At 37.5% G+C, this 24,981-nt stretch overlaps 1 protein-coding gene across 2 annotated transcripts in view; it reads right to left on the reverse strand.

Moving 5' to 3' along the window:
* Window positions 1-23,656, reverse strand: part of LOC101737292 (uncharacterized) — a 77,685-nt gene extending 54,029 nt beyond the window's left edge. The window contains exons 1-2 of one of the 2 annotated variants that reach the window (XM_062672799.1): window positions 23,559-23,656; window positions 15,760-17,007 (exon numbers count right to left, since the gene is read on the reverse strand). In XM_062672799.1, coding sequence (XP_062528783.1) covers window positions 15,760-16,486 — 727 coding nt within the window. In that variant the 5' untranslated portion in view covers window positions 16,487-17,007; window positions 23,559-23,656. Of the gene's footprint in view, window positions 1-15,759; window positions 17,008-17,102; window positions 17,194-23,558 lie in introns of those variants that run through there. The other variant, XM_004924406.4, reaches the window with a different exon arrangement.
* Window positions 23,657-24,981: the final 1,325 nt, after the last annotated feature.

Genomic DNA, 24,981 nt, shown 5'->3' on the forward strand with positions numbered 1-24,981 from the left:
GAACTTATATTTCAAGGTGGGTGGAGCATTTACGTTGTTGATGTCTATGGGCTCCAGCAACCTCTTAACATCAGGTGGGCTGTGAGCTCGTCTACCCATTTAAACAATAAAAAAAAAGTACCAATCATATTAGGCAGTACACGTGTCTATAATAAAGAAGATTGACCTACCCGATAATTTTTATAAAAATCATAGACTGTATGTATAAAACGTCAGTGGCATGATTGGTAAGACGTTATTTTTATGCACCTTCACATGTGGATCCGTCATTGGACTTTTTTTTCCACATATTTAAGTAAATTTCACGGCGTTCACGAATGACAGCCGCGACGAAACAAAATTATATTTCATACATTTTAGTTTCGAGGTCACAGACTGATCTGCCATTTTAGCTACAAGTAATTAGCGCAAAAAGGAATATCCAAACTTAAAAGAAAAGAAAATAAACAAATATAGCTTTAAGTCAAATTAATGTGGTTCTTAAGTCTGGTGAAGAAGGAAAGGACGAAAAATACCACAAAAACGAATTTAGACAGTACATAAAATGACAAAAAAAAAAATATTACAAAAACGTGACAAATTTAATTATAGTAATTATTACAAGAACTGATGAAAATGTGAATTTGCGAAATATACAAAATAAAATAGCTCATACATATGTATGTACTTTAAGCACGTGTATGTTTTAAGTAGCATGTAAAGCATATAAAGTGCATTTTATGTCCCATAACAACACTACTTGCCACAAATACAGAAACCCTGAGAAAATACTAAACATATTTTCATTACTAAAGCTTTTTTTTTTCAATTTGCAAAGCCAAATTTTTATTTAAGTATACGCGCTGCCCTAAATTAATAATACAAGTGGGCCTAAACGTAATCACTTCAGTTAAGGCATCACTAGGAACGCGTCGGTATGTGTGCCGATTGTAGCAAGGACGTGCGTGTACTTGCCAACACTAATGATTACAACTTGGGACATTTTAGCGCAGTATCAGAAGTCTATATATTAATACGCGAAGCAAAAACTTTATACCCCTTTTTACGAAATTGCAGAGACGAATGAAACTCTTTGTATAATGTCAAACTTTTGTTATTGTTTAGTCTATGGTCAAATTGAGATTAAATGAATATTGTTTGTCTTTAATATTATTTGTCTATAGTGTAGTCTTGGCGAAATGTGTGATTATAGAAGTATAATAGTCTTTGACAATAGAACCTTATTAATGATCAAACTTATAATTTTTATAAATTTCGTCTACTGGGGGACCACTAGTGCGTTTTAATTTCGGGTTTATTTGTTTAATTTATATTAAAATGTTTAGTTTTTGCGTTACAGAATATTTACACACTTTTATCATAGTTATAAATTGCACAAGTGGCTTAATCTCAATTAATTCAAGTAAAGGTTAAAGGAGGTCATTAATTTTACATTGTATATTAATACATAATTAAATGTTAAAATCTAGTTATATTAACGTAATGTGCGTAACGTATTGACGTTTTGACGCACTTTTAAATCTTAATTTTAATATTTATAAGAATTTAGAATACACACCACTACACACTACGTTAAATATTTCATAAGATGCTCATTATGAACAAAATAAAATTGTAAATATATGTAAATTGTGTATGATGAGAAGAAATATCCGAGAAAAATGAACATGTTGTGCAGAATAACTTAGCTCGACCTGTTCGCTACGATTATTATTAAACCTGATAGCTATTTCAGTAGGTTCGTGTATTTTTTGAAGTGAAAACTTATTTAGCATCGTTGTGGTTCGAAAGTCGATGTAACGAAAAAGCGACAGTAAAAAGAGACAGACACATGAATTCATAAGATTTAACGTGGGAGAAAATGAGATAGGAGGCATTATACAGTGTTTCTTATATTCATGGTTCTCTTGTGCTCTGCTTCGTACCTAATATTCCTACTTAATACATTCTAAATAAATCCATATAATACATATGAATAAAATGTAAAATAATTATCAAACTTTGTATCACTATTATCATTACTAAATACAATTAACCTCTTCCCGAAATTTTACATTCATCTCATTATTTTGGAGCCAAACTTTTTGAATGTTTCACTTATACCACGTGTTTTTTTTTAAGTTCCAATAAATCTATTGTCTGTGTGCTGCACGCGTTGTTCACCTTGTACCTCTCCTATAAAGAGTAAAGAGACGATAAATAAGCAACACGAACACGAGATGAATAAGTAAGTGCGAAGCCGTCGTGGCCTAAAGGATAAGACGTCCGGTGTATTCGTCTTGAGCGATGATCCGGTGTTTGAATCCCAGGCTGGTACCAATGTTTTCTAATGAAATACGTACTCATAAAATTTTCACAATTGACTTCCACGGTGAAGGAATAACATCATGTACTAAAAATCAAACGCGCAAAATTTTAATTTGCGTAATTACTGGTGGTAGGACCTCTTGTGAGACCGCGCGGGTACCACCACCCTGCCTATTTCTGCCGTAAAGCAGTAATGAGTTTCGGTTTGAAGGGTGGGGCAACCGTTGTAACTATACTTGAGACCTTAGAACTTATATCTCAAGGGGGGTCGTGCATTTACGTCGTAGATGTCTATGGGATCCGGTAACCACTTGATACAAGGCGGGCAGTAAACTCGTCTAAGAAATAAAACAATTGTATGAACTAGAAATCGCTTGCTAGGAACGTTAAAGTTTATTTGATTACCTAAATGAAGATTTTAGCTATCAAAGAGTGCTAAAATAATTGACAGACAAGTCGACACTCAAAGTTATATAAATGTGTCTGACTGGAATGCAAATATCTGGCATCGGAATCATCAGCTAAATAAAAACGCTAATTATACAACTTTTGTTCGAAATATTCTGTGTTAATATGTAAATTCAAAAGATTGTATTCACAGCAGATGGAAATTGCAATGATATATACATACATAATGCATTAATTACGTTCTTTTCGTATTAATTTTTCTTTATCTGGTAGAAGGTATTATACATTATTGTTAGGTATTTTTTTCTTTTATTTGCGTTTATTTATTTATTGTATGTCAGGTAGAAACAACCTATTGTGGCAATACTAACTGTCGAGTTGTTAGTGATTCTCACTATAGTACAGCTGGGTCTTGTTTTAATTACCGATCATAAATCTGAACATTATAAATTTAATAATTAATTTAATTAAACATGCATTGTCTTTCATTTAATTTTGACCAACATTCAAAATTGTTCCAAGTTCACCGTTTATATGTAGTAACTCGATCGTGCAATGAGTGGTATTGGCGGTAATACAAGCATAAATTAATGAACCAAGTAACGCTAAAAACATTGAATATCGCGTTACCTCAAATGTGTAAGTGTATAAATGTACTGAATATTTAATATTTAATAATGCATCATTAACTGTGATAACGAAACAGCCAAGATGTTAGTTGCGCCACGAGATGCATAAATTGGAATATATTTTTCAAGCAAAGGCGTTTTTCAACTACAAAATGTAATTTATGCTTGTAGCACTAATATGATACTACCAAATTATGTAATTTAATTCAAAATATTTAAATATTTGTCAGGTAACCGAACAAAAACTACAGAACATGTAGGCGTGTACGATTATTTTCATAAAATTAAAATTTAGTCATTTTCGTTGGATTTAAGAAGTGGCTTTAAAAAAATTATATCTTAGCTGGTATATTCGAGAATCATGACAGGAACAGGCTGAACCGGCTATTGACAAAATATATTAGATAAGATGAATCTTATTTCTACGAATTAAAGTTGAAGTTTATAATACAAAATTGATCTTATTAAATTCTGTATTAACAAAAAAACAAAAATGGCAAACGACTGTTTCAAATTGCTGTTGGTATAATTACTTATCATTATTTGTTCAGTTTTTTAACATGTTCTTATTAATATTTCATAACAGGAATAGATAATCTTTTTTTATTGCTTAAATGGGTGGACGAGCTCACAGCCCACCTCGTGTTAAGTAGTTACCGGAGCCCATAGACATCTACAAAGTAAAATGCCGCCACCTACCTTAAGATATGAGTTCTCAGTTTTTATTATACAACGGCTGCCCCACCCTTCAAACCGAAATGCATTACTGCTTCACGGCAGAAATAGGCGGGGTGGTGGTACCTACCCGTGCGGACTCACAAGAGGTCCTACCACCAGTAATAAATACAGTCATTTTAAATTAAATATAGATAGAAACGTACAATTAAATTGTTATCATGGATACCAATGAGCGACCGGGTGACTTGTGACCTACGGACAACTATAATTGGAAGCGACCCAAACTAAAGGCGAGGGCTTATCAAACAATATCGGTGTGTATGCAGGGTTGACAATTACCTATCAAATAATTTAATGTGGTATAGATCATATAATAAATAATAATAATAATAAATATTTACTAACAATCACACCACGTTAACTAGTCCCGTGATAAGTTCGTAAAGAACTTGTGTTACAGGTACCAGACAACGGAAATAAATGTAAGATTTTTATTATACACATACATATATTTAAGATACATCCATAACCCTGGAAAAGACATTTATATTTATCATACAAATACCTTCCCTTGGCGGGATTCGAACCCGCGACCCCCTTGTGTAGTGACCATGTCACTTACCACTACACCAGACGGCCGTTATGGTTTGCTTGTAGTGATAATTTATTTTTGTTAGTCCTGTCCTTTAGAATGAACTCTGGTAAATGCTTCCATAATCCTCGTAAAGACCATGATATCATCGATCGTCAACTTATCCAGATTCAATATAAAATAGTGAGCTATTGAAACTCGAAAATGTAGTTCTCTGAGGATAAATACAATAAATTGCTATTTGTAATGATTGACTCATGTATTCACTTTGCATTATTTATTGTACTTGTTTCATTTATGTGTTGTCATTTATGTTCATTTATGTACACGTTGAGGACTTTTAAATAACAATAATAATGTGTAGTTATTATGTAGTAGTCGTACACTATACATATTAATATGAACTAGTGGTCATCCGGTAGTCGAAATTCGACTATAATTAATTGAATAGAGTTCTATTGTCAGACTATTATACTTCTATAATCACAGATTTCGCCAAGACTATGTTTAAGACAAGTATTAATAAAGACAAACAATATTTAATCTAGTCTCAATTTGACCACAGACTATAAGCAATAACAAAAGTTTGACAATAAGGAAATAGTATTCACTATGCATGCGTGTGTCTGTCAAATACATGGTAGTGTGCGTAATGTTTTTTTTATTGATTTAATGTATATTTTATGCAAATTTAAAAAAAAATAACATTCTGCACTCCTTCTCTATATTCTCTATAAGTGAGGGAAATTTCATACTGCTCCGTCCGCGCAATTTTATTTATATATAGATTTAATGCAAAATTCAATATCTTTAACGGACGCAGAACAGCAGCGGTTGCTAATAGATTAAACATTACATTCGAAAAATTTGTAAAAACAATGATGAAGACGTTAAAAACATGACAACACATAATTATCGTAGTTATAACGTCTTTGTAAACCCTAATCGCAGCAGACAGCAATCGCAGCGACTAATTAAACGCCAATAATATAACAACAAACCACTACATTTGTTCGGTTAGCAACAACATCAAATTTAAATTTAAAATTAGTTAGTATTTTGATTTTATGTGAAGAATATATCTATGTGATAATGAAACAACGAATGGCGTTCACGAATGTCGTCACTGGGGCATCTGTACTCGACATTGTTAATGACATAGTCGTTGTGGTCTAAAGGATAAAGTCGTGGCCTAAAGGATAAGACGTCCGGTGCATACGTATCCAGCGATGCACCGGTGTTCAAATCCCGCAATCGGGTACCAATTTTTCTAATGAAATATGTACGTACTTAACAAATGTTCGCGATTGACTTCCATGGTGAAGGAATAACATCGTGTAATAAGAATCAAACCCGCAAAACTATAGTTTGCGTAATTACTGGTGGTAGGACGTATTGTGAGTCCGCACGGGTGGGTACTACCACCCTGCGTATTTCTGCCGTGAAGCAGTAATGCGTTTCGGTTTGAAGGGTAGGGCAGCCGTTGTACAGTAAAAACTGAGACCTTAGAATTCATATCTTAAGGTAGGTGGCGGCATTTTACATTGTAGATGTCTATGGGCTTCGGTAGCCACTTAACATCAGATGGGCCGTGAGCTCATCCACAAATCCAAGCAATATAAAAAATTGTACGAGACGTGTTATTTTAGATTTTATGATCATAGAGTTTGGAAACTGTGTGGGAACACAGCACAGTCCAACAGGCAGACAGTATGCACACCTTCAGATGGGTGAGGTGAAATTCCAATTGTTTTGCTATCTATCCTAACTGCTATCCTAACTTTGAACCACCGCACACAAACAGAATATATCCCTGCTGCCCCTTGAATTGGGGACACGCGTGATGATACCGCTAGAACACAATTAAAACTGAAACCTATAATGCCTTATCGGCTAACATTAAATTAAAACCGATGAGCGTTGTTTCACCTTCGTTCTACACAATACCAAGAGGAGCGTATCCGTAGCCTTCACGGGTACTTTCTCGGCGCGCTCGGCCGTGACTGAACATACTGCACTGCCGATGCACTGTAACAACGTACTGTGTCTCGTTACAGTCACTCTTACTTCTAGATGGTCAATCGTTACAACATGGATACGAAAGGTTTAGGAAATAAAGTCAGTCAGCGCCTGTTTATTGGCCATTCCCGATCCTGCGAACAGAATGGAAAGCAGTCAACGTCGCCCAGAACACGTCATTTCGGATCCCCCCGATCCACACTAACGGTGCTTTTAGGTACCTCAAACACCGGTCATCGTTCCCGTCGAACCCGTCGCTTGCGACGAAGGGCTCGATGAGTAAATTAACCCACAGACACAGCCCACAGAGTTTCTCGCCGGATCTTCTCAGTGGGCCGCGTTTCCGATCCAGTGGTAGATTCTGCGAAGCGAGGCTCTTGCTAGGGTTCGTGTTAGCCACGTCGTCGGGTTTGAGCCCCGCGAGCTTACCTACTAGTTAAGGTTACGCTGAAATAGCCTCTCAAGACTATCAGCTTAGGTAGGAAAAAAATAAAAAGCCTGTTTATGAGAATCTTCCGTGCGTTCAGTACAATATTCCTGATAGAAAATAGCCGGTGCAGGGACGTATTATGATTCCACATAATAATATGTGTGTTATCACTCCTCCTATTTCTGGTGCCAGTTTCATGGGTTTTGGTTTAAATGGGGAGTCGTTATATAATACAAATGAGATTTCGATCTAATATCTCGAAATTGGGCATTAACGCTGCGATTTCTATGGGTCCCGGTAACGAATGAACACCATGAATGGTCTTAGTCCAAGAGTACTGCCAAGGAGAGGACTGTCCATCTAGATGGAGGCCTCCTACTCTTGCCTAGCTGCTATTGTTACTTCGTCATCATCAACGACCATAAGTAAGTAATTTAAATTTAAAAATCGTTATCGTTTTCGCAACCAACACAATGCCACTAGCCATGCGAATCAATAGGACGAAAACATTATGATCTCTTTATTGTAACTAAAAATGGAGCTGTTGATCATCAGACGAAATGAGAAGATTTCATTGTTCATACAGATCAAACTTTAAAGGCAAAAAAAAGATAAAGCTTCAAACTTTTATAACTATAATACTATACATCTCTTTTTGCATCGGAGTTGACAACGTAAACGACCCAAAAACATTTCCTAACGATCCCACGGAGGTTGACACTGAATTAACACAAACCTGATATGAATAAAATCATAGTACACTTGTAATTGAATTTTAAAGTCATATAAATAAAGAATATAATTGCTTGTCTATAAACTTAAAAAATATTTCTACACTATTTTGAACTGTTTACACCAGACTTTAAAGGTAATAATTCATTGAGCGACAGTGTTAGACGAACCGTGTCTGTGGGAGCTGTAGAACAATGCTTGGAATGCGATTCAAAAGAAAAAAAAATGTAAGAGTTGAAAGATATAATCGCCGACCGTGCTTCCGGGCAAGGGGTCCGCAATACGAACATTAATGTTTTAACGTTTATTTGTAAGGGCATAAGGACGTTTTGACCTCGCTCATTTAATTAGTCACCCTGAGTACTGTATCACATGATCCAGATTATATTCCCGGTTGCTGAGGCTCTCTCGGATATTAATAATCATTCCCCATTTGAATAGGATTCTTTGAATCGAATTACTATTTATTAGATACGTTTAATTTCTGTAGGTGGAACTATTTATTTTAAAGATATAAAAATAATTAAAAAGAAAAGCAAAAGCCTCATACCATCAGCTAGATAGCTGAGCCCGTGAAATTCCCCCCAAACGGGCCCAGGGCCGACCAGGGCGCTTCAGATATTAGCGGGAACGAGCAAAATTAAACTGAAATAATTTCTATAAAATGCATTTACTAATAAAGCTGTTCTTTCGTCGTTAGAAACAGGCAGATATTGACATTCTGTGTCTGCGTGGGCTTGTTGACTGCTTGGCTGACTACAAAACATGAATAGCTGAAAACTTCATTATTTAATATTTATACAAATAATGTGACCTACAAAAACAAATTTATCTTGAAGAATTAACAAAAAACCTTACAATACAACATGCCATTAAGTAGTTAAGTAAAATAATGAAAAGATTAATGTTATAATATATTATTCAAAAACGACCGTATAATAATACGTCTGTCCACGTTTTTGAATCACGTTCACGAGTACGATAACCGAAGAAAATAAAAATAAAGTTTTCTAATTAATGAAATACATAACCGTGTCAAGGCTTATCTTTTTAATTTATTTAAATTAGTTATAATTTGTTTGCAAAAAAAAATTAGAAAAATTTAACCTTTTTCAAAGCTAATCTAATGTTAATGAGAACTCACATAATTGTTTTCACATTTAATGTGGTATTCGTATGAACCTGGATTATTGCTAATATTTCAACATACAAAGTACACTATCCGCCTGTGACGTTCCCCTCAATCCAAAGACTTAAGAGTCAATTACTCAATTTAATCCCATTAAATCCCCGCTACCAATTAAACTGAGATCAGGCCCCCTGTAGATAACGGCGCGTGTATTGTGATTATCACGTTATTGCGCATGTAGTAGCGTCATGCTTTGAACTAACTTTGGCAAGTTAATACAGATTATGATCAGCATACACGCCTGAGCCAGGATTTGGTAATAACAAGGGGATTTTCTTTATCCCTTGCAAATATTTTGCGACTCTATTAAATCGCCTTAACTTTTAATGTCCTCGTCCGGTCTGCGATCTGCTTGGGAGGGGCGCTCTTCTCAATAGAACGCGGAATAAAGCAGTATGGAGGTGCCTCCCGCGCGGGATACAATTCGTCTTCCATTACACAATAAAAATTGACAAGCATTGCAGCAGAAAAAATCATTACGTATTATGACACTTCCAAACGATTTGAATTATTGAATTTCCTATAAAATTTATGTGTTTTTGCCAGCATAAGACTTCCTAATTAAAATGTAGCGGTTAACTAACCCGAGCACGAATTTTTACTAAAACTTTTTCGACACACAAAATCAGGATACGAAACTTCCGTAAGCACAATGTAAATATTCAACAGCAAGATTGTCTGTCGGAATGCATTCGCGAAACGTCCGTTTCAAGCGGAAAAGTAAAAGTGAGTGATCAAGATTCTGCATTGCACGATTACTTTCACCGCACACCGGCACACGACCCCTCATGGCCGAGAGTAGACCATGCTTGGAGACAATGTAAACACGTGTCCAGACTCAGAGGGCCAGTGGTTTTGAAAAGTGCGAATGCAAAACGGTGCTTTCATTTGTGTTTTCACTGTGAATTAGGATGCAACAGACTTCGCAAGCGTTCACCTCGCTGGGCTAGTGGTTAATGACACTAAATACAGAGGTTCCGAGTTTTATTCTTGGTCAGAGCATATTTGTTAAATATATTTGACCTTCAGAATTTCAGTATACTTGTTCCGACTTGTGCACTTGCACTTATTACGTATCCGGCACTCTTAACAACTGTGGACCGTTCAATGATTGTATTGTTACAATGGCAGAGGAACCAGTGGTCAGCATGATGAGTGGTTATCGTCATTCCTGGACTCTATCCAACCACCACCAAACTAGACCTCCGCAGACTCCAGTCAAATCATGTTTAGGAAGATGAAGGAAATGTAAAACATCTAATTTGTTTGTCAAATGGATAACGTATCGCTCGAGTTCATCATGATCAAGAATAATGTTAAGTGACTACTCAAAAGTGATAAAATTAACTCTAATTTTATGCATTACAATTGCAACTGTACCCGATCGGTCACTAGCGCACACTTGGTCGGATCGCACCCACGGAAGCCACAATAGATATTTTCCTGAAATTTAACTTTTAGGAAGTAGCCCTTGCCAAGGTAATCACAAGGGACGAATGTTGAAATCTCGACCTCTCCAGTATTCACACTTAACGAGAACCGATGTCTGTGGTAATCTAATCTACAGTTCCAACTATAGCTATGTGTGATTTTCCGCATTGTATAATCCTTACAGGTGAGGACTGCGTTACTGTAGTGTATGTGTGTATTACAAAAAGTTAATGTGTTTCAAGGCACGTAGGCTCACACTTAAGAATGCAGTTCTTCTGATTAGTACTTTGGCAGCAACGCGAGATGTGTACTTGTGGTGTCATTACATTCCGACTATGTTTTAAAATAATTTGCATTACCGGTGACAGAGCACGCTTTGACACATCCTTCCTTCATTTGTTAGGGAGGGAGGGTCGTCCTTTAAAAATAACAATTGAGCCTTTGCGCTTATGTTCCAATGTGGATAACGGTATTATCGTTGAGATTTCTAATGGCACCCATAACCACTTAACACTAAATAGGGCGTAAATTGTTAACGCAGTCATGCGATAAAATTATTTACACTGATTCGAAGTCGTCGTGGCCAAATGGACAAGACGCCTGGTGCATTCGTATCGAACGATGCAATTGTGATGGTCTTTGAATCCCACAGGCAGATAACAATTTTACTAATGAAATACGCACATAGGAAATGTTCACGATCGACTTCCACGATGAAGGAATAACATCGTGTAATATAACTCCAACCCGCAAAAAATACAATTTGCGTAATTACTGTTGGCAGGACGTCTTGCGAGTTCGCGCGGGTAGGTACCGCCACCCTGCCAATTTCTGCCGTGAAGCAGTAATGTGTTTTATTTTGAAGAGTAAAGCAGCCGTTGTACTGTAAACACTGAATCTTAAAACTCATGTCACAAGGTGGGTGGTGGCATTTACATTGTTTATGTCGATGGGTTCCGGTAATCACCTAACACCAGGGGGGCGTAAGTCTGTCCCCTCACCTAAGCAAAAAAAAAATATACAAATAACAAGGAAGCTAAGCCCGATATAACTACACCGGCTAGTCGATCTATTTTAAGTAATTGTTTTAAAATTGAAAAAAAGTGTCTGATTTTTTTTTTGCAAAAAAAGTTTTATAAATGTATATATGAATTAACTTTTAACAATTTAGTTTGGCATAATGAATTGTGAACTAAAACGATTTGTATTCAAATCAAAAGTAACTTTATTATTACATCGCATTGACTCCAACGTGACTCCATTCAATGCAAATGACCAACAATATGCTGTGAAACTTTCAGACAATTATTATCATAAAAACAATTAAGAACGATTAATAATTTCATTGATATGTTGTAAAAAAACAAGCCATGCTTGAGAAGTGTGGTTGGCTGCGGTTGCCGGTCAAACTAGAAAACATTGTGATTACCGCAACAGCTTTTTTTTTCCCTTCCTAAGCTGATAACCTTGAGAGGCTATATCAGTGGATCTTTGGGGAATATACGACGGAAGGAAAATCTTCCACCGAGCGGGTGATATTGCTCGGTAGACCGACGGTCCGAATGTTGTTGTTCGGAACTTGTATATATGCGCTTTATCTTGAAAATGTCGTAAGCGAGATTCAGGCATCTGTCAATTATCTTGCGTTGTATGATGGCTACCCGCCACATCACTCTCCTCCGAGACTGAAGGTCGTGTCATTTTTAGTTAGCGTTGTCCGTGCTGAGATTAGCTTGCAAGGGCCAATGCTGCTCGAAGCCTGCAGTGAGTCGAGGCTGAGCTTGAATGCTGCGTGCGTGTCGCCAGTGCTGCTCGAAATTTGCAGTGAGTCGAAACTGAGCTGAATGCTGCGTGATTGTCGCCAGTGCTGCTCGAAGTCTGCGGTGAGTCGAGACTGAGCTTGAATGTTGCGTGCGTGTCGTGCGTAGTCCATGTGATGCAGAGCTGCCACGCCGGAGATGTGTGACCCCAAGCGTTGATGATCCGGTCGTGGGCTGCGATGAACTGTAGCGGCGTGATGAGGCAGTGAAGTTGCGTGCCGTAGGACCAGGAAGCGCGGTGAGTCGGCTGCGATGGTCCTGTTGAGGCTGCGATGCTGGCTTGCTGTGGGACGACTGTCAATGACATGCTTTTATCTGCGAGAATGCGGGGATTGTGGTAGCCGAAGTTCTTGATGCGCTGATGATGAATCAGAAGGTTGCGTGTTCACATCACGTCGCAGGTCACCAGTTTGGGGTAGCTTAACGACAGAGGGAAGATCTTCCACCGAGCGGGTGATATTGCTCGGTAAACCGACGGTCCGAATGTTGTTGTTCGGAACTTGTATATATGCGCTTTATCTTGAAAATGTCGTAAGCGAGATTCAGGCATCTGTCAATTATCTTGCGTTGTATGATGGCTACCCGCCACAGATCCTTAACTAGTAGGTGAGCTCACGGGGCTCAAACCTGATGACGTTGCTAACACGAACCCTAGCAAGAGCCGTGCTTCGCAGAATCTACCACCGGATCGGAAACGCGCCTCACGGAGAAGATCCGGCGAGAAACTCAGTGGGCTGTGTCTGAGGGTTAATTTACTCGTCGAGCCCTTCGTCGCAATCGACGGGTTCGACGAGGACGATGACCGGTGCTTGAGGTACCTAATCCGATCCACTAACGGTGCTTCGTTAGTGGATCGGGAGGATCCGAAATGACGTGTTTGGGGCGACGTCGACTGCTTTCCATTCTGTCCGCAGGATCGGGAATGGCGCAACAGCCAAAATGGTGTGCCACTTTGTACTACTTACTACTCTTTGAGATCAATGAACTGGTATTAAATATGTTCTTTTCTTCAAAATTACGGAATTATGAATTATATATTTAATATTTAGCTATTGATACATAATATTTTACATTCAGAAAAACAGAATTACAACAAACATCAGTAATTATATAAGACATGTTTAGTTACATAACGAATGGTACTGTTAGACCACGTACAATGATGGCCTAATGTTATTGATAAATTCTTTGTTTTATTACGACAAAGTAAATATTGCTTTAGATGGAGTTATATTTCAACGAATTAATAAAGTCAAAAAATATATCCAGTCAGTCGTGTCGTTATTGTCAAAAGGCTACTTACCAACTGTGTGTTTTTTTTAGATGGGTGGACGAGCTCACAGCCCACCTGGTGTTAAGTGGTTACTGGAGCCCATAGACATCCACAACGTAAATGCGCCACCCACCTTGAGATATAAGTGCTAAGGTCTCACGTATAGTTACAACGGTTGCCCCACCCTTCAAACCAAAACGCATTACTGCTTCACGGCAGAAATAGGTAGAGTGGTGGTACCCACCCGCGCGGACTCACAAGAGGTCCTACCACCAGTAATTACGCAAATTATAATTTTACGACTTTCATTTTTATTACACGATGTTATTCCTTCACCGTGGAAATCAATCGTGAACATTTTGTTGAGTACGTATTTCATTAGAAAAATTGGTACCCGCCTGGGATTCGAACGCCGGTGCATCGCTCAACACGAATGCACCGGACGTCTTATCCGTTAGGCCACGACGACTAAATTCAATTTAAGATAAAAACTGATAGACGCTAGAATGCGCTTAATAAAATGGAACTAGGAACAAAAATGAAATGTTTTTTTTTTATTGGCCCTGTATGCAGACGAGCATACGGCCCACCTGATGGTGAGTGGTTACCGCCGCCCATGGACTTCAGCAATGCCAAGGGCAGAGCCAAGCCGCTGCCTACCGCAAATCTTTAACCGCAATGTTAATTGTTTTATATCTTGAATCAAAAGTAATTGAAGTCTGCTGACACACAAAATTTGTGGACGTCACAGACGTAGTGTTGTTTGTTTTATTTCTTGAATCAAAATTATTTTAAATCTTCTGATACATAAATTTCGTGAATGTCACAAACGTGTTAGCACTGAAGTTAACTACAAACACTCAGAATCAATGGAGCAACTGCTTACTTATGTCAAGTAGGCACCCTGGATTTTATCCCTAACTAACCTGCTCATATAACAAATACTAAAACTTGTGAAAATCGATGGATGTTTGTTACGCTTTCAGGCAAAAAGTAGTGGACGAGTTGTAATGAAACTACGCAATGAAATAGCTTATACATCAGACTAGAACATAGAATATCATGTTAAGTCACACGATGCGGTTAATGCCGGGTACACACCTCTAATACCACTTTGCCGGTTTCTCTCGCGAAGCACTAACGCGCTCCGGTTTGAAAGGTGGGACTACCGTTATAAGCAACCCTCCTTGGCATGTGTCAGTCAAGTCGATGACAATCACGAAATGATTGCTAAGCAAATAATAAAATACGACAATGAACGAGATCCTTGATAGTATAGAAATTATTGTCCGAAAATAATAGTTGCCTTTATTTTTAATGTTTAATTTGATTGTTCAATATTCATCGCTTGCAAATTTTCTATTATTTTAAACGAATGAAGGTGATATGTTCTATTAGAACACACTATAAAAATATACGACAATGTGTGCGTAGGTTCGTGGTTATATGTATCAACTTATCTAAGAAATGACTAGTATACTTTACATAATGTTTTAATTTTTAATTTAAAGAGAGTGGTAAAGCGAGGCTCGTTTAGTAAATTATAAGTCAAGCCTTTGTCTTTATCGAAAACTGAATACCTACCTATAAGTTTAATTAATTACGAAAATTGAAGCAATTTAACTTCATATTTAATTTTTGTTATTTGAATTTGGAATGGCCATATAATAGCATGTTATTAAAACAAAATACAATTACCAAACGATTACTTCACTTTTTTCTTACAAAACGATTATCGACTGGTGCAAAAACATTTTATTATAATCGAATAATTTTGACAATTAATTCGATTCTAAGCTCGATTAACATTAGCGTACGATCGTTTGGTATCCGATTTTGAAGATCAAAATCGTTCGGTCGAGTGATTTGCCTTGGACCAGTTACACAATGTCGTAGTTTGCTGATGTTTCATTGACTCGTTCTTTCACACCGTAAACATCGGCTATTACTGCTTTTTAGCACGGTATTCGCGTTTTTATCGATTGCTTATTGAAACGATTATCGGAGCCAATAAAGACTTACAATACTTTTGATATTGCCGAATTCCTCGGGTTGATTGTATTTAGTAATTACATTTAATTCAAAAGTGAATGTATTATGTTTTGATTGTAGCAACTGATCGTTTCGCAGGAGACGAAGTTGCCATTTTTTATTTGTTTATATTTCTTAACTTATCGAAATTGTTGACCTAGATTCAATCGATTCAATACATTGGCAAACGCTTGATAAAGTTTATCTTATTTGGACTTACCTCTAGCCCAGCCGGTGAGAACATTGCCGAGATACGCCACCTTGTAGACGGGGTCTGGTTCGCTGATCCGCACACTGTTGGACCGACGCAGGAGCTTACCGATACCCCTGGACAGGCGGCCAATAGCTCTCGCTGTAAAGTCCTTCCCCGATAGACCCTCGGCCAAGCAGACCTCTGCGGGTAGTATGGACTTGCCCTCCGCTGGCTTGTGCGCCAATAACCGCGGCATCATCAGCGGTATCGACTTCTTCCTTTCCGGCGTAAGGGTCTTCGCCTGATGGACACTGTAGACGTTGCAATTCTTCTTGAAGAGTCCATTTGATTCTTTGGTTTGTTCGCCACCGTCTGCGTCGGAGGGTTCGACCTTGCCATTGAGGTTCTCGCTGGAAGCCGTGTTGTTGTTGTTGTTATTGTTGAGATTGTCGGTGTGACAGTCAACCAAGCGGTGTTCGCTGGAACGTCTCTTGAGAAGAGATGGATTCCGCAGTAAAATACTCGTTTCGCTTGAGCTCCTATTTTTAAGGATATGTACTTTCTTGACCCTCGTAACGCTGCAATCGACCTCGTCAGCGCTGACCGTCCTCTCCGTCTTACCTTCCTCATCCAGGAAGCGCACTCTCAGACCGTTAGGTTTGCAATCACTGAGAGTTTTTTCCGCATCTTGAGATCTATCCGATTGCGTTTTTGCAGCGGTCTCGATACAGTTTCGCTCGTTTTCTCGAGCCATTTTTCTTTATAATTCTGTGATCGTCGACGACTATTACATTATGAATGTTGTGTTTATTCACACAGTTCCAGCGGGAGCTTTCACGAGCACAAACCAGTCACTCCTCGGTAAGTAATAACACACACAGAGCACACACCTCGTCCATTCAAGAACGACACCGGTTTGGAATGTAGCCTTCTCGACACTAAATGCACTTGTTCGATTGTAAGGAGTTATATTGATATAAATACAATTTTAATGTTTAGTAACGATCACTTTAAAGATTAATTTGTGGTTTAATTTACTTGTTCGACAGAAAATTGTTGTGTTTAGTTATCGCGGTTGCGAGTATGTGAGAGCAGCGTAAACACCACCATAGCCGTCTACTCCCTGCGACCGAATGAAGTGGAGGCGGCGGGGATCGGCGCGGGCGCACACTGTACACTGTCGCACAGCGAGTAAATACAAAATTGATGTAAATCCGATGTCCGATACTCGTTCGCCGTAATCTCGAGTAATAATGCGCACTCAGCGATCCCACGCTGAAACAAAGAATTAAATTATTTTAGTAAATTATTAAGCAGAATTGAAATCGTGGTATTTAATGCTTCTGACTACGTATATAACGAAACAGTACGTAAGACTTCGTGTTGAAGATTAATTCAATGAAACAGGTGTGTGACACAGTTAATTTATCAGTATTATTCTGCAGCACTTGTGTACTTGTACGTACTCTTCGACTGTACTTAATATAATGCGGTTATTTATTTTGCAGTGCAATAAAACGTTAAGTGATTGCAATGGTTACCTAATAATTTATCATTTTAAATGTCTTGTCTAGCTCATAGTCCATCCACTGGCCATCGGAGGCCGAACAAACTACACCGTGTTGATACGCATTGTTTACGCATCAACATCACCAAGCGGCAGTTACTACTACGGAAAGTGCAATAATTCTTCAAATTTACTTCAAAAAAGTAAATAATGATAAAACTATAATAGACTAGCTGACCAGGCAGACTTCGTAGTGCCTCAATCGATAAATAAAAGACCTAAACTTTTGTATAAAATAAACTTAAAACAAACAAAACGAATCCTTCCGACATCAAAGGAAAAACAAACTTGTTATTTTTATTTAATTCCGAGCATTTTCATATTTATCTAGATATATCTATAATTCAAGACCAAAATTAGCCAAATCGGTCCAGCCGTTCTCGAGTTTTAGCGAGACGAACAGCAATTCATTTTTATATAAATAGATATCTTGACAATAGTTATTTTACAAAGTATCGGACAACGCCGCTTTCTTCGTCTTAGTTTTCTACCATAGAGCAGCGTGACTAGAACAAAAAACTTTTAATGAATTGTTTACGAGTTGAACGCGAAGGTATATTCTGGAAACGTAAGCTGAAAATGTATCAATAGTATCATTAATGTCAGACTTATCTTAATTTTGAGTTTGATCATCGCATCACCAACTATAGAAGCAGAATCATTACTTATTATCAGAAATTATTTAATTCATTGATAAAGCATTCCTAAAAATCATTTTTTCCACTTACTATACCGGCTTTACAATGAAATTCAGTACACGATATTATCTGAGTGCATAACATATCATTCTTTAACGAGATTCAAGAACGATCCCAGGTAGCAGGTTGAGTCATCTATGAACAATCTGCATGTGCTCTCGATCAGCTGGACCGTATACTTCTCTTCATTTTAAGGCCATAAAGAGAAGAAAAATATATGTAACCCTGGCAGCAGAAAAAGGCAGGATAAAATTCACTAGAAATATGAGCCGGTATAATTTATCATAACTTTCTACCAAATGGGACAGTATTACTGAGAAGAATTATCGGTACTACCGGTGGTAGGACCTCTTGTGAGTCCGCGCGGGTAGATACCACCACCCTGCCTGTTTCTGCCGTGAAGCTGTAATGCGTTTCGGTTTGAAGGGCGGAGCAGCCGTTGTATAACTATACTTGAGACCTTAGAACTTATATCTCAAGGTGGGTGGCGCATTTACGTTTGTAGATTTCTATGGGCTCCAGTAACCACTTAACACCAAGTGGACTATGAGGTCGTCCACCCAACTAAGCAATAAAAAAGGTGCATATTTAAATTGATAGAAATAAAAATATATATTTTAAAGTTCTGTCTACTAAACGGCAATTTCGTAGGAAAAATACCTAATTGCATATAACATGGCACATAAATTTATTATTTCTTAATATCCTGATTTAGGTTGAAACAAACAAAACCACTGATATAAATTTATTATATTATATTGTATATTAAAATTGTTTAACTGAATGCGTAAACCGTACCCGTAGTGCACATCAATGCTTCATCGCACTCGTCAATCATAAACGAGAAACATTATTTCAATCGATTAATTCTTCTGTTCCGTTGGTTTCATTCGAATGTCGTTTGTGATCATTGTAATGATGCGAAAGCGTAGCAAATGTTCGGTAACATTTTTTTTATTTTTTTTTTATTGCGTAGATGGATGGACGAACTCACAGCGCACCTGGAGTTAAGTGGTTACTGGAGCCCATAGTCATCTACAACGTAAATGCGCCACCCACCTTGAGATATAAGTTCTAAGTTCTCAAGTATAGTTACAACGGCTGCCCCGCCCTTCAAACCGGAACGCATTACTGCTTCACGGCAGAAATTGGCAGGGTGGTGGTACCTACCCGTGCGGACTCACAAGAGGTCCTGCCACAAGTGAATAGATTTAATTCTCAAGACTCCAGAAAATAAAAGGCCGATTCAGTGATGTTTATTGTCATTGTTTTGGCATTGATAATTAGACAAGCTCACAGCCCGTCTGACGTTAAGTTGTTAGTGGAGTCCGTACATATCTATGTACAACACCGCAGCCTTGTAACGTCAAGGTCAAAGCCGCAATTGCGTCGAAACAACTGCCGTCCTACATATCAAAACGAATCGCGTGGCATCAGTCATGCATGCACAGATCGGTTGCAGCACAAATCTATATATACCTAGTCAGGTCAAAAATTCTGTCACATGTTTACTGTAAAATAATTGAAACAAGTTTATTCATTATGTAACCATTCATATACCAAAATAAACTTAACAAAACATAGATTCTTATGACACTAAAGTTTATTCAAAATGACCTCCGTGATTTTGAATACAGGCCTTCAATCTGCGCGGCCAGTCGTCTATCGCAGCACGAACGAAGTCCATGTCAATATCGGCGGCTGCCTTAATCAAGGATGTCTTGAGTGACTCCAAATTGGGATGAGGCTTTGAGCACGCCTTTTCCTCCAAGTGTTGCCATATCTTGTAATCTAACGGATTCAAATCTGGACTGGAGGAGGGCCAGTCTTCGTGCCGGATGAAGTCGATTTCACGCGCCGCCAGCCAGTCTTGTGTGCTCTTCGCTCTATGAGCTGGCGCCGAATCTTGTTGGAATACCCAGTGCCTGTTATTGAACATGGTATGAGAAACAGGTTCCACAAGGTTCGTCAGGACTGTATTTTGATACACAACTGCATTCGTTTTTACACCTTTCTCACAAAAATGTACCTCTGTTAAGCCCCAATAAGAAATTCCCAACCATACCATAAGCGAGGATGGAAAATGACCTCGTTGGACACGCGGAATACGGTTGCTCGCTTCTTCACTACTGTGTGCGTACACCTTATCATTTTGTTTGTTGTAGCTCTCTTCTACGGTAAAAATTTTTTCATCCGAAAAAAGAATTTCCCGATATTTTTTTCCCGCGTACCGCTTCAACAAAGCGCGGCATCTCTTCAGTCTCAGATCCATTAGACGAGCATTCAAACGATGTCCTGTTTTTCTTCGATATGCCCGAAGCTCTAAGTCTTCATTTAACACCCTTTTCACCGTGGTTCTGCTTAACCCCATCTGAAGGGCCAACAGTTTCTGCTTACGTTTGGGATTTCTTTGAATTCGCGCCTTCACAGCTTTTATCACTGCTGGAGTCCTAACAGACCGAGGGCGACCACTTCTTGACCTGTCATCTACACTAGAGTCTTCATTGTATCGTTTGATGGTACGATAAACGAATCTTTTGGTTATATTCAATTTTTTCAGTATGTTAAAAATTTGAATTGGCGCGTAACCGCAACGATGCAACGCAATAACTGCAACACGGTCTTCTTTAAGCGTCCACTCCATATTTAAAAATGAGTAAAATTCTAAAAGTATACATTTTTATTTTCATGAACAATTCGAAATTCGAATTCAATAAACTTTTTTGTGGCCAGCATTCTAAAAGAAAAGTTTTTACTGTATGACAATACTTATGACCTGACTAGGTATATATACGTGAAGCAAAAATTTTGGACTTCTTTTACCAAAATTGCGCGGACGGAGCAGTATGAAATTTCCCACACTTATCTCTATATCTATACTATGTATTATATTATTATTAATATTATAAAGAGGAAAGATTTGTTTGTTTGTTTGTATTGAATAGGCGCCGAAACTACTGAACCAATTTGAAAAATTCTTTCACTGTTTGGAAGCTACGTTATTCCCGAGTGACACAGGATATATCGATGGACACAGGCTATAATATGTTTTTTTTTAAATTTGGGATCCTTACTAAAACTCTAATAATGTAACCCAAGGTGTAAAAAAATTACCTAAAATATTCTTTACATCGCGTGCCCTGCGAAAACTATTGATGATAGAATAAAAAAATGTACTACGACTTTGTAGAACACATTATTATTTACAAAAAGTGTCGCGACAGCATATGTCTAATTGTTATAGATATGCCGCAATAAATGTTCTTTTATTTAAAAAAATAAAACAACGTCAAATATCGCTGAAATTTTTGTTAAAGACCCGTGCAGAGCCGGAGCGGACCGCTAGTAGAGACTATAGAGAAGGAGTGCAGAATGTTAATTTTTTTTTAAATTATGCATAAAAAATACAATAAATCAATAAAAAAAACATTACACACTACCATGTATGTGACACACACGCATGCGTACTATTTGTTTATTGTCAAACTTTTCTTATTGCTTATAGTCTGTAGTCCAATTGAGAATAATTAAATATTGTTCGTCTTTACTAATATTGCCTAAAGTGTCGTCTTGGCGAAATCTGTGATTATAGAATTTCACAATAGAATCATAAGAGTGTACAAACTTATAATTACAATTAAATAAAGTCGAATTTCGACTACCGGGTCAATATAAGCCGTGTGAGGTCGGAACATGATCCTACCGTGATAGCAAACTGTAAATTGTGTAATACGATGATAATAGTTTGTAATCATTTTGACAAAATATTCAGAAACTAAACCATGGTAGGACATCTTACTTATTAGGCCACGGAAATTTCAAAACTTCTTTGATTTCGTGTCTCAAAGTATTAGCGTTGGAGTGTGTGTAGATTTCAATACCATTCCAACATATAATTGTACAGTAAACAGCTTAAAATATTCGTCCATATGTGTGATGTTCATACGACACACCAGCTGCGTTAACCTCGTCAGCGGTCGAAACGTATTGTTATAAACAATTGAACAAGTACCTCGGTGCAGTCGGCTAGGGTACGTCCAGAATGAATTATTTTGTAATCCTGCACTAATAATTATTCTTACACGGCTTAAGATTATGACATGATAGACAACTAACTGATATGCTTAGACAAAACAACGAGAATTCAACTTTGCTTACAACGGCTGCCCCACCCTTCAAACCGAAACGCATTACTGCTTCACGGCAGAAATATACAGGCCGGTGGTACCTACCCGCGCGGACTCACAAGAAATCCTACCATTTTTTTATTACTTTGTGTACATGCAAGCATGCTCTCTCTCTCTCTCTCATTCCAGTTATTGCGCTTCTCGAACATAAGTGACGAATGTTTATACCCTTACCTCACTGTACACGCTCTGTACAGCTTCTAATTTGTGCATGCACCTATCTGTATGTAACACAGCAGCGATATGTGTTTCTGATGTCAATAAAGAAATTTAATATCGACCGAGTCTGATGACACCCGTGACAGAGCCGGCCATGCTTGAGCTTTTGTTTAAAACGATCTGCATTTTGCTCGAAGAAAGCTCATTGGCCTTATCAGATGGATGAAAAATGTATTTGATAAATCTTCAAGACAATTAATAATAAATTAATTGATTTTACGTGGCTGGTAAAATATGCCTTATGTTGACCTTGATAAACAACTATGTTCTATCACACGTGTGTCGAGTATACCTACCTATATTACATAATACTACGTTTAATAGCGTTGCATTAAATCCAGCGAAGCAATGTTTGTAATTTTTTTTCTATTTTTATTATATTTTGTCTAAATCTAAAATCTAAAGCTGTCATGAAATCGATATGAACCTTTTATTCTCTGTTACTGTCGATCGAGAGCCTACCGAAATTTTGAGATGTGAGGTTAAAATTGAGTTAAAAATAGATTGAAGTCTCACACTCCGTTTTACTCGTTGATTTCGTAGCGTCTCAAGAATTTTGAGTAGATTTTTTTTATTAATTTTTTGTTCTGAACTTATTGATTCTTTATTTTAACGGAAGGCAGCGGCTTGGCTCTGCCCCTGGCATTGCTGAAGTCCATGGGCGACGGTAACCACTCCACCACCACATCAGGTGGGCGGTATGCTCGTCTGCCTACAAGGGCTATAAAAAAAAACAGATAAAAAAAGACAGATTCCTTTAAATATTTTTTGGGTAAATTTTAAAACATACGACTTATACTTTATACCTACCTTGCATAATTGATAATAAAAATAGCAAAAACTAAATGTATCAAATATAGCAGTACACCTAGTGGGTACGGACGTAGTTCTTCAGATCGAGAAACAATTGAATATCGTTTCGTAAAGTCGGTTCCCTTTATACAAAGCAGTGGGGTAAATACTACTTTAGTGACTTAGAACTATCTATCTACATGAAGCTTGCTCATGTATTATTGTATTGTCATCTAACACTATGTATTAACATGACTTCAAATTAAAGGATTAATCATCAAACGATAACACGGAATTTAACTTAAATAAGAGCGTACATATAACATATAACTTAACGAAATAATATGTAATATGAATACTTACCAAATAAGTATTTGAAATCAAAAATAAAAACACGATACAGTTTACTACGACGTAGTAACGTAGCAGCGTAGCATCTCTACGACGGTTACCGGCTGACTGAGAGCTTACAGCTTTCACTCGAACTTAAGGTAAGCTCGAAAAGCTTACTGAAAAGCGGTCAAGGGGAATTGTGACCACAAACGTTTGTTCGCGTTTCAAATGAGCTTTTATTTAGATTAAACTCGCCATTGACTTGATTAGCCGGGAATTTATCCACTATAAATAGTGTTATACTATATAAGTAGTGTTAACATTATCAACATTATTGAGCGGTATAAATGTATCCCAAAACTGCTACCAAAGGTTTGATAAAAATGATAAACTGAAATTTTGAATATTCATTTGTGAAAGTATTTAAAAAATTTTAAGAGCAAATTGTTTATTTTGTGATCGATAGCTGGTGGCTTGGGGGAGGACTTTACTTGCTCGTTGAAGTGCAGCAATATATAGTCACTGTTGTATTCTGAAGAATGTACGACGTATGCCTGAGCAACATGACGCGGCGGCTCAGCATATTGTTTTTCCGGAATTTTCCCATTATCCGTTTTCTTCCTGTTATTGATTTCTTTATACATATTTTCTCCGGTGCCTATTGTTACAAGTAATAAGGCACCTCTCAATACAAAGCCTTACATATCTGTTTACAATAACATTCCTGGAATAGTATAGCTTTCAAGACGTCTAGACAGGGTTATATTGCTAAAAGTTATTCCAAAAATTGCATTTTTTTGTGAAACTTGAAATGCATAACTCTCTGCCGTAAGCTAACAATGACTAGCATAATGCACAGTTTGGTCAATAGTGATATTATTTGTAATCGTTTAAAACAAAAACAACTATACTAAAAAAATCAGAGTTTAAATATCCCAACACTAATAACATCAGATCGACCTAATTTGAATCTAACGATTTATGTAAAAGGGCATGGAGGCGACGAAGGTCACAGATCCCTTTAATCTCTGTAATTAACAATTTAGCATTGACCTGCTTAGATAAAGTGCGTTAAAATTTGAAGAAAAAAAATTAATACTTATGCACGGATCCTTCTTAAACTTTAAGGAGGAAGACACTTACAAGAAGTTAATTACACATTGCGCTGTCGATGCCATGTACGTTACTAGAGTAGGAGGTACGTGTTGTATGTGGTAAGCGCAACCCACTAGTAATCGCCCTAGTAGACGTACTTTTCATTTTAGGAAACTTTCAGGAAACATTCAGGTAACTAAATCACCGTTTTGTAAATTATTTAAGTGCAAATAAGGGAGTTTCGAAAATGTCAATGTCACGTCTAGTCATAGCGTTATTACAGAAAATACTTGCTCTCGAAATGAAGTAGCCTAGTATCGTTCCCTTTTTTTTATTGCCCTTGTAGGCAGACGAGCGC

This window comes from Bombyx mori, chromosome 15 (genome assembly GCF_030269925.1).
Source record: "Bombyx mori chromosome 15, ASM3026992v2".
Lineage (NCBI taxonomy): Eukaryota > Metazoa > Arthropoda > Insecta > Lepidoptera > Bombycidae > Bombyx > Bombyx mori.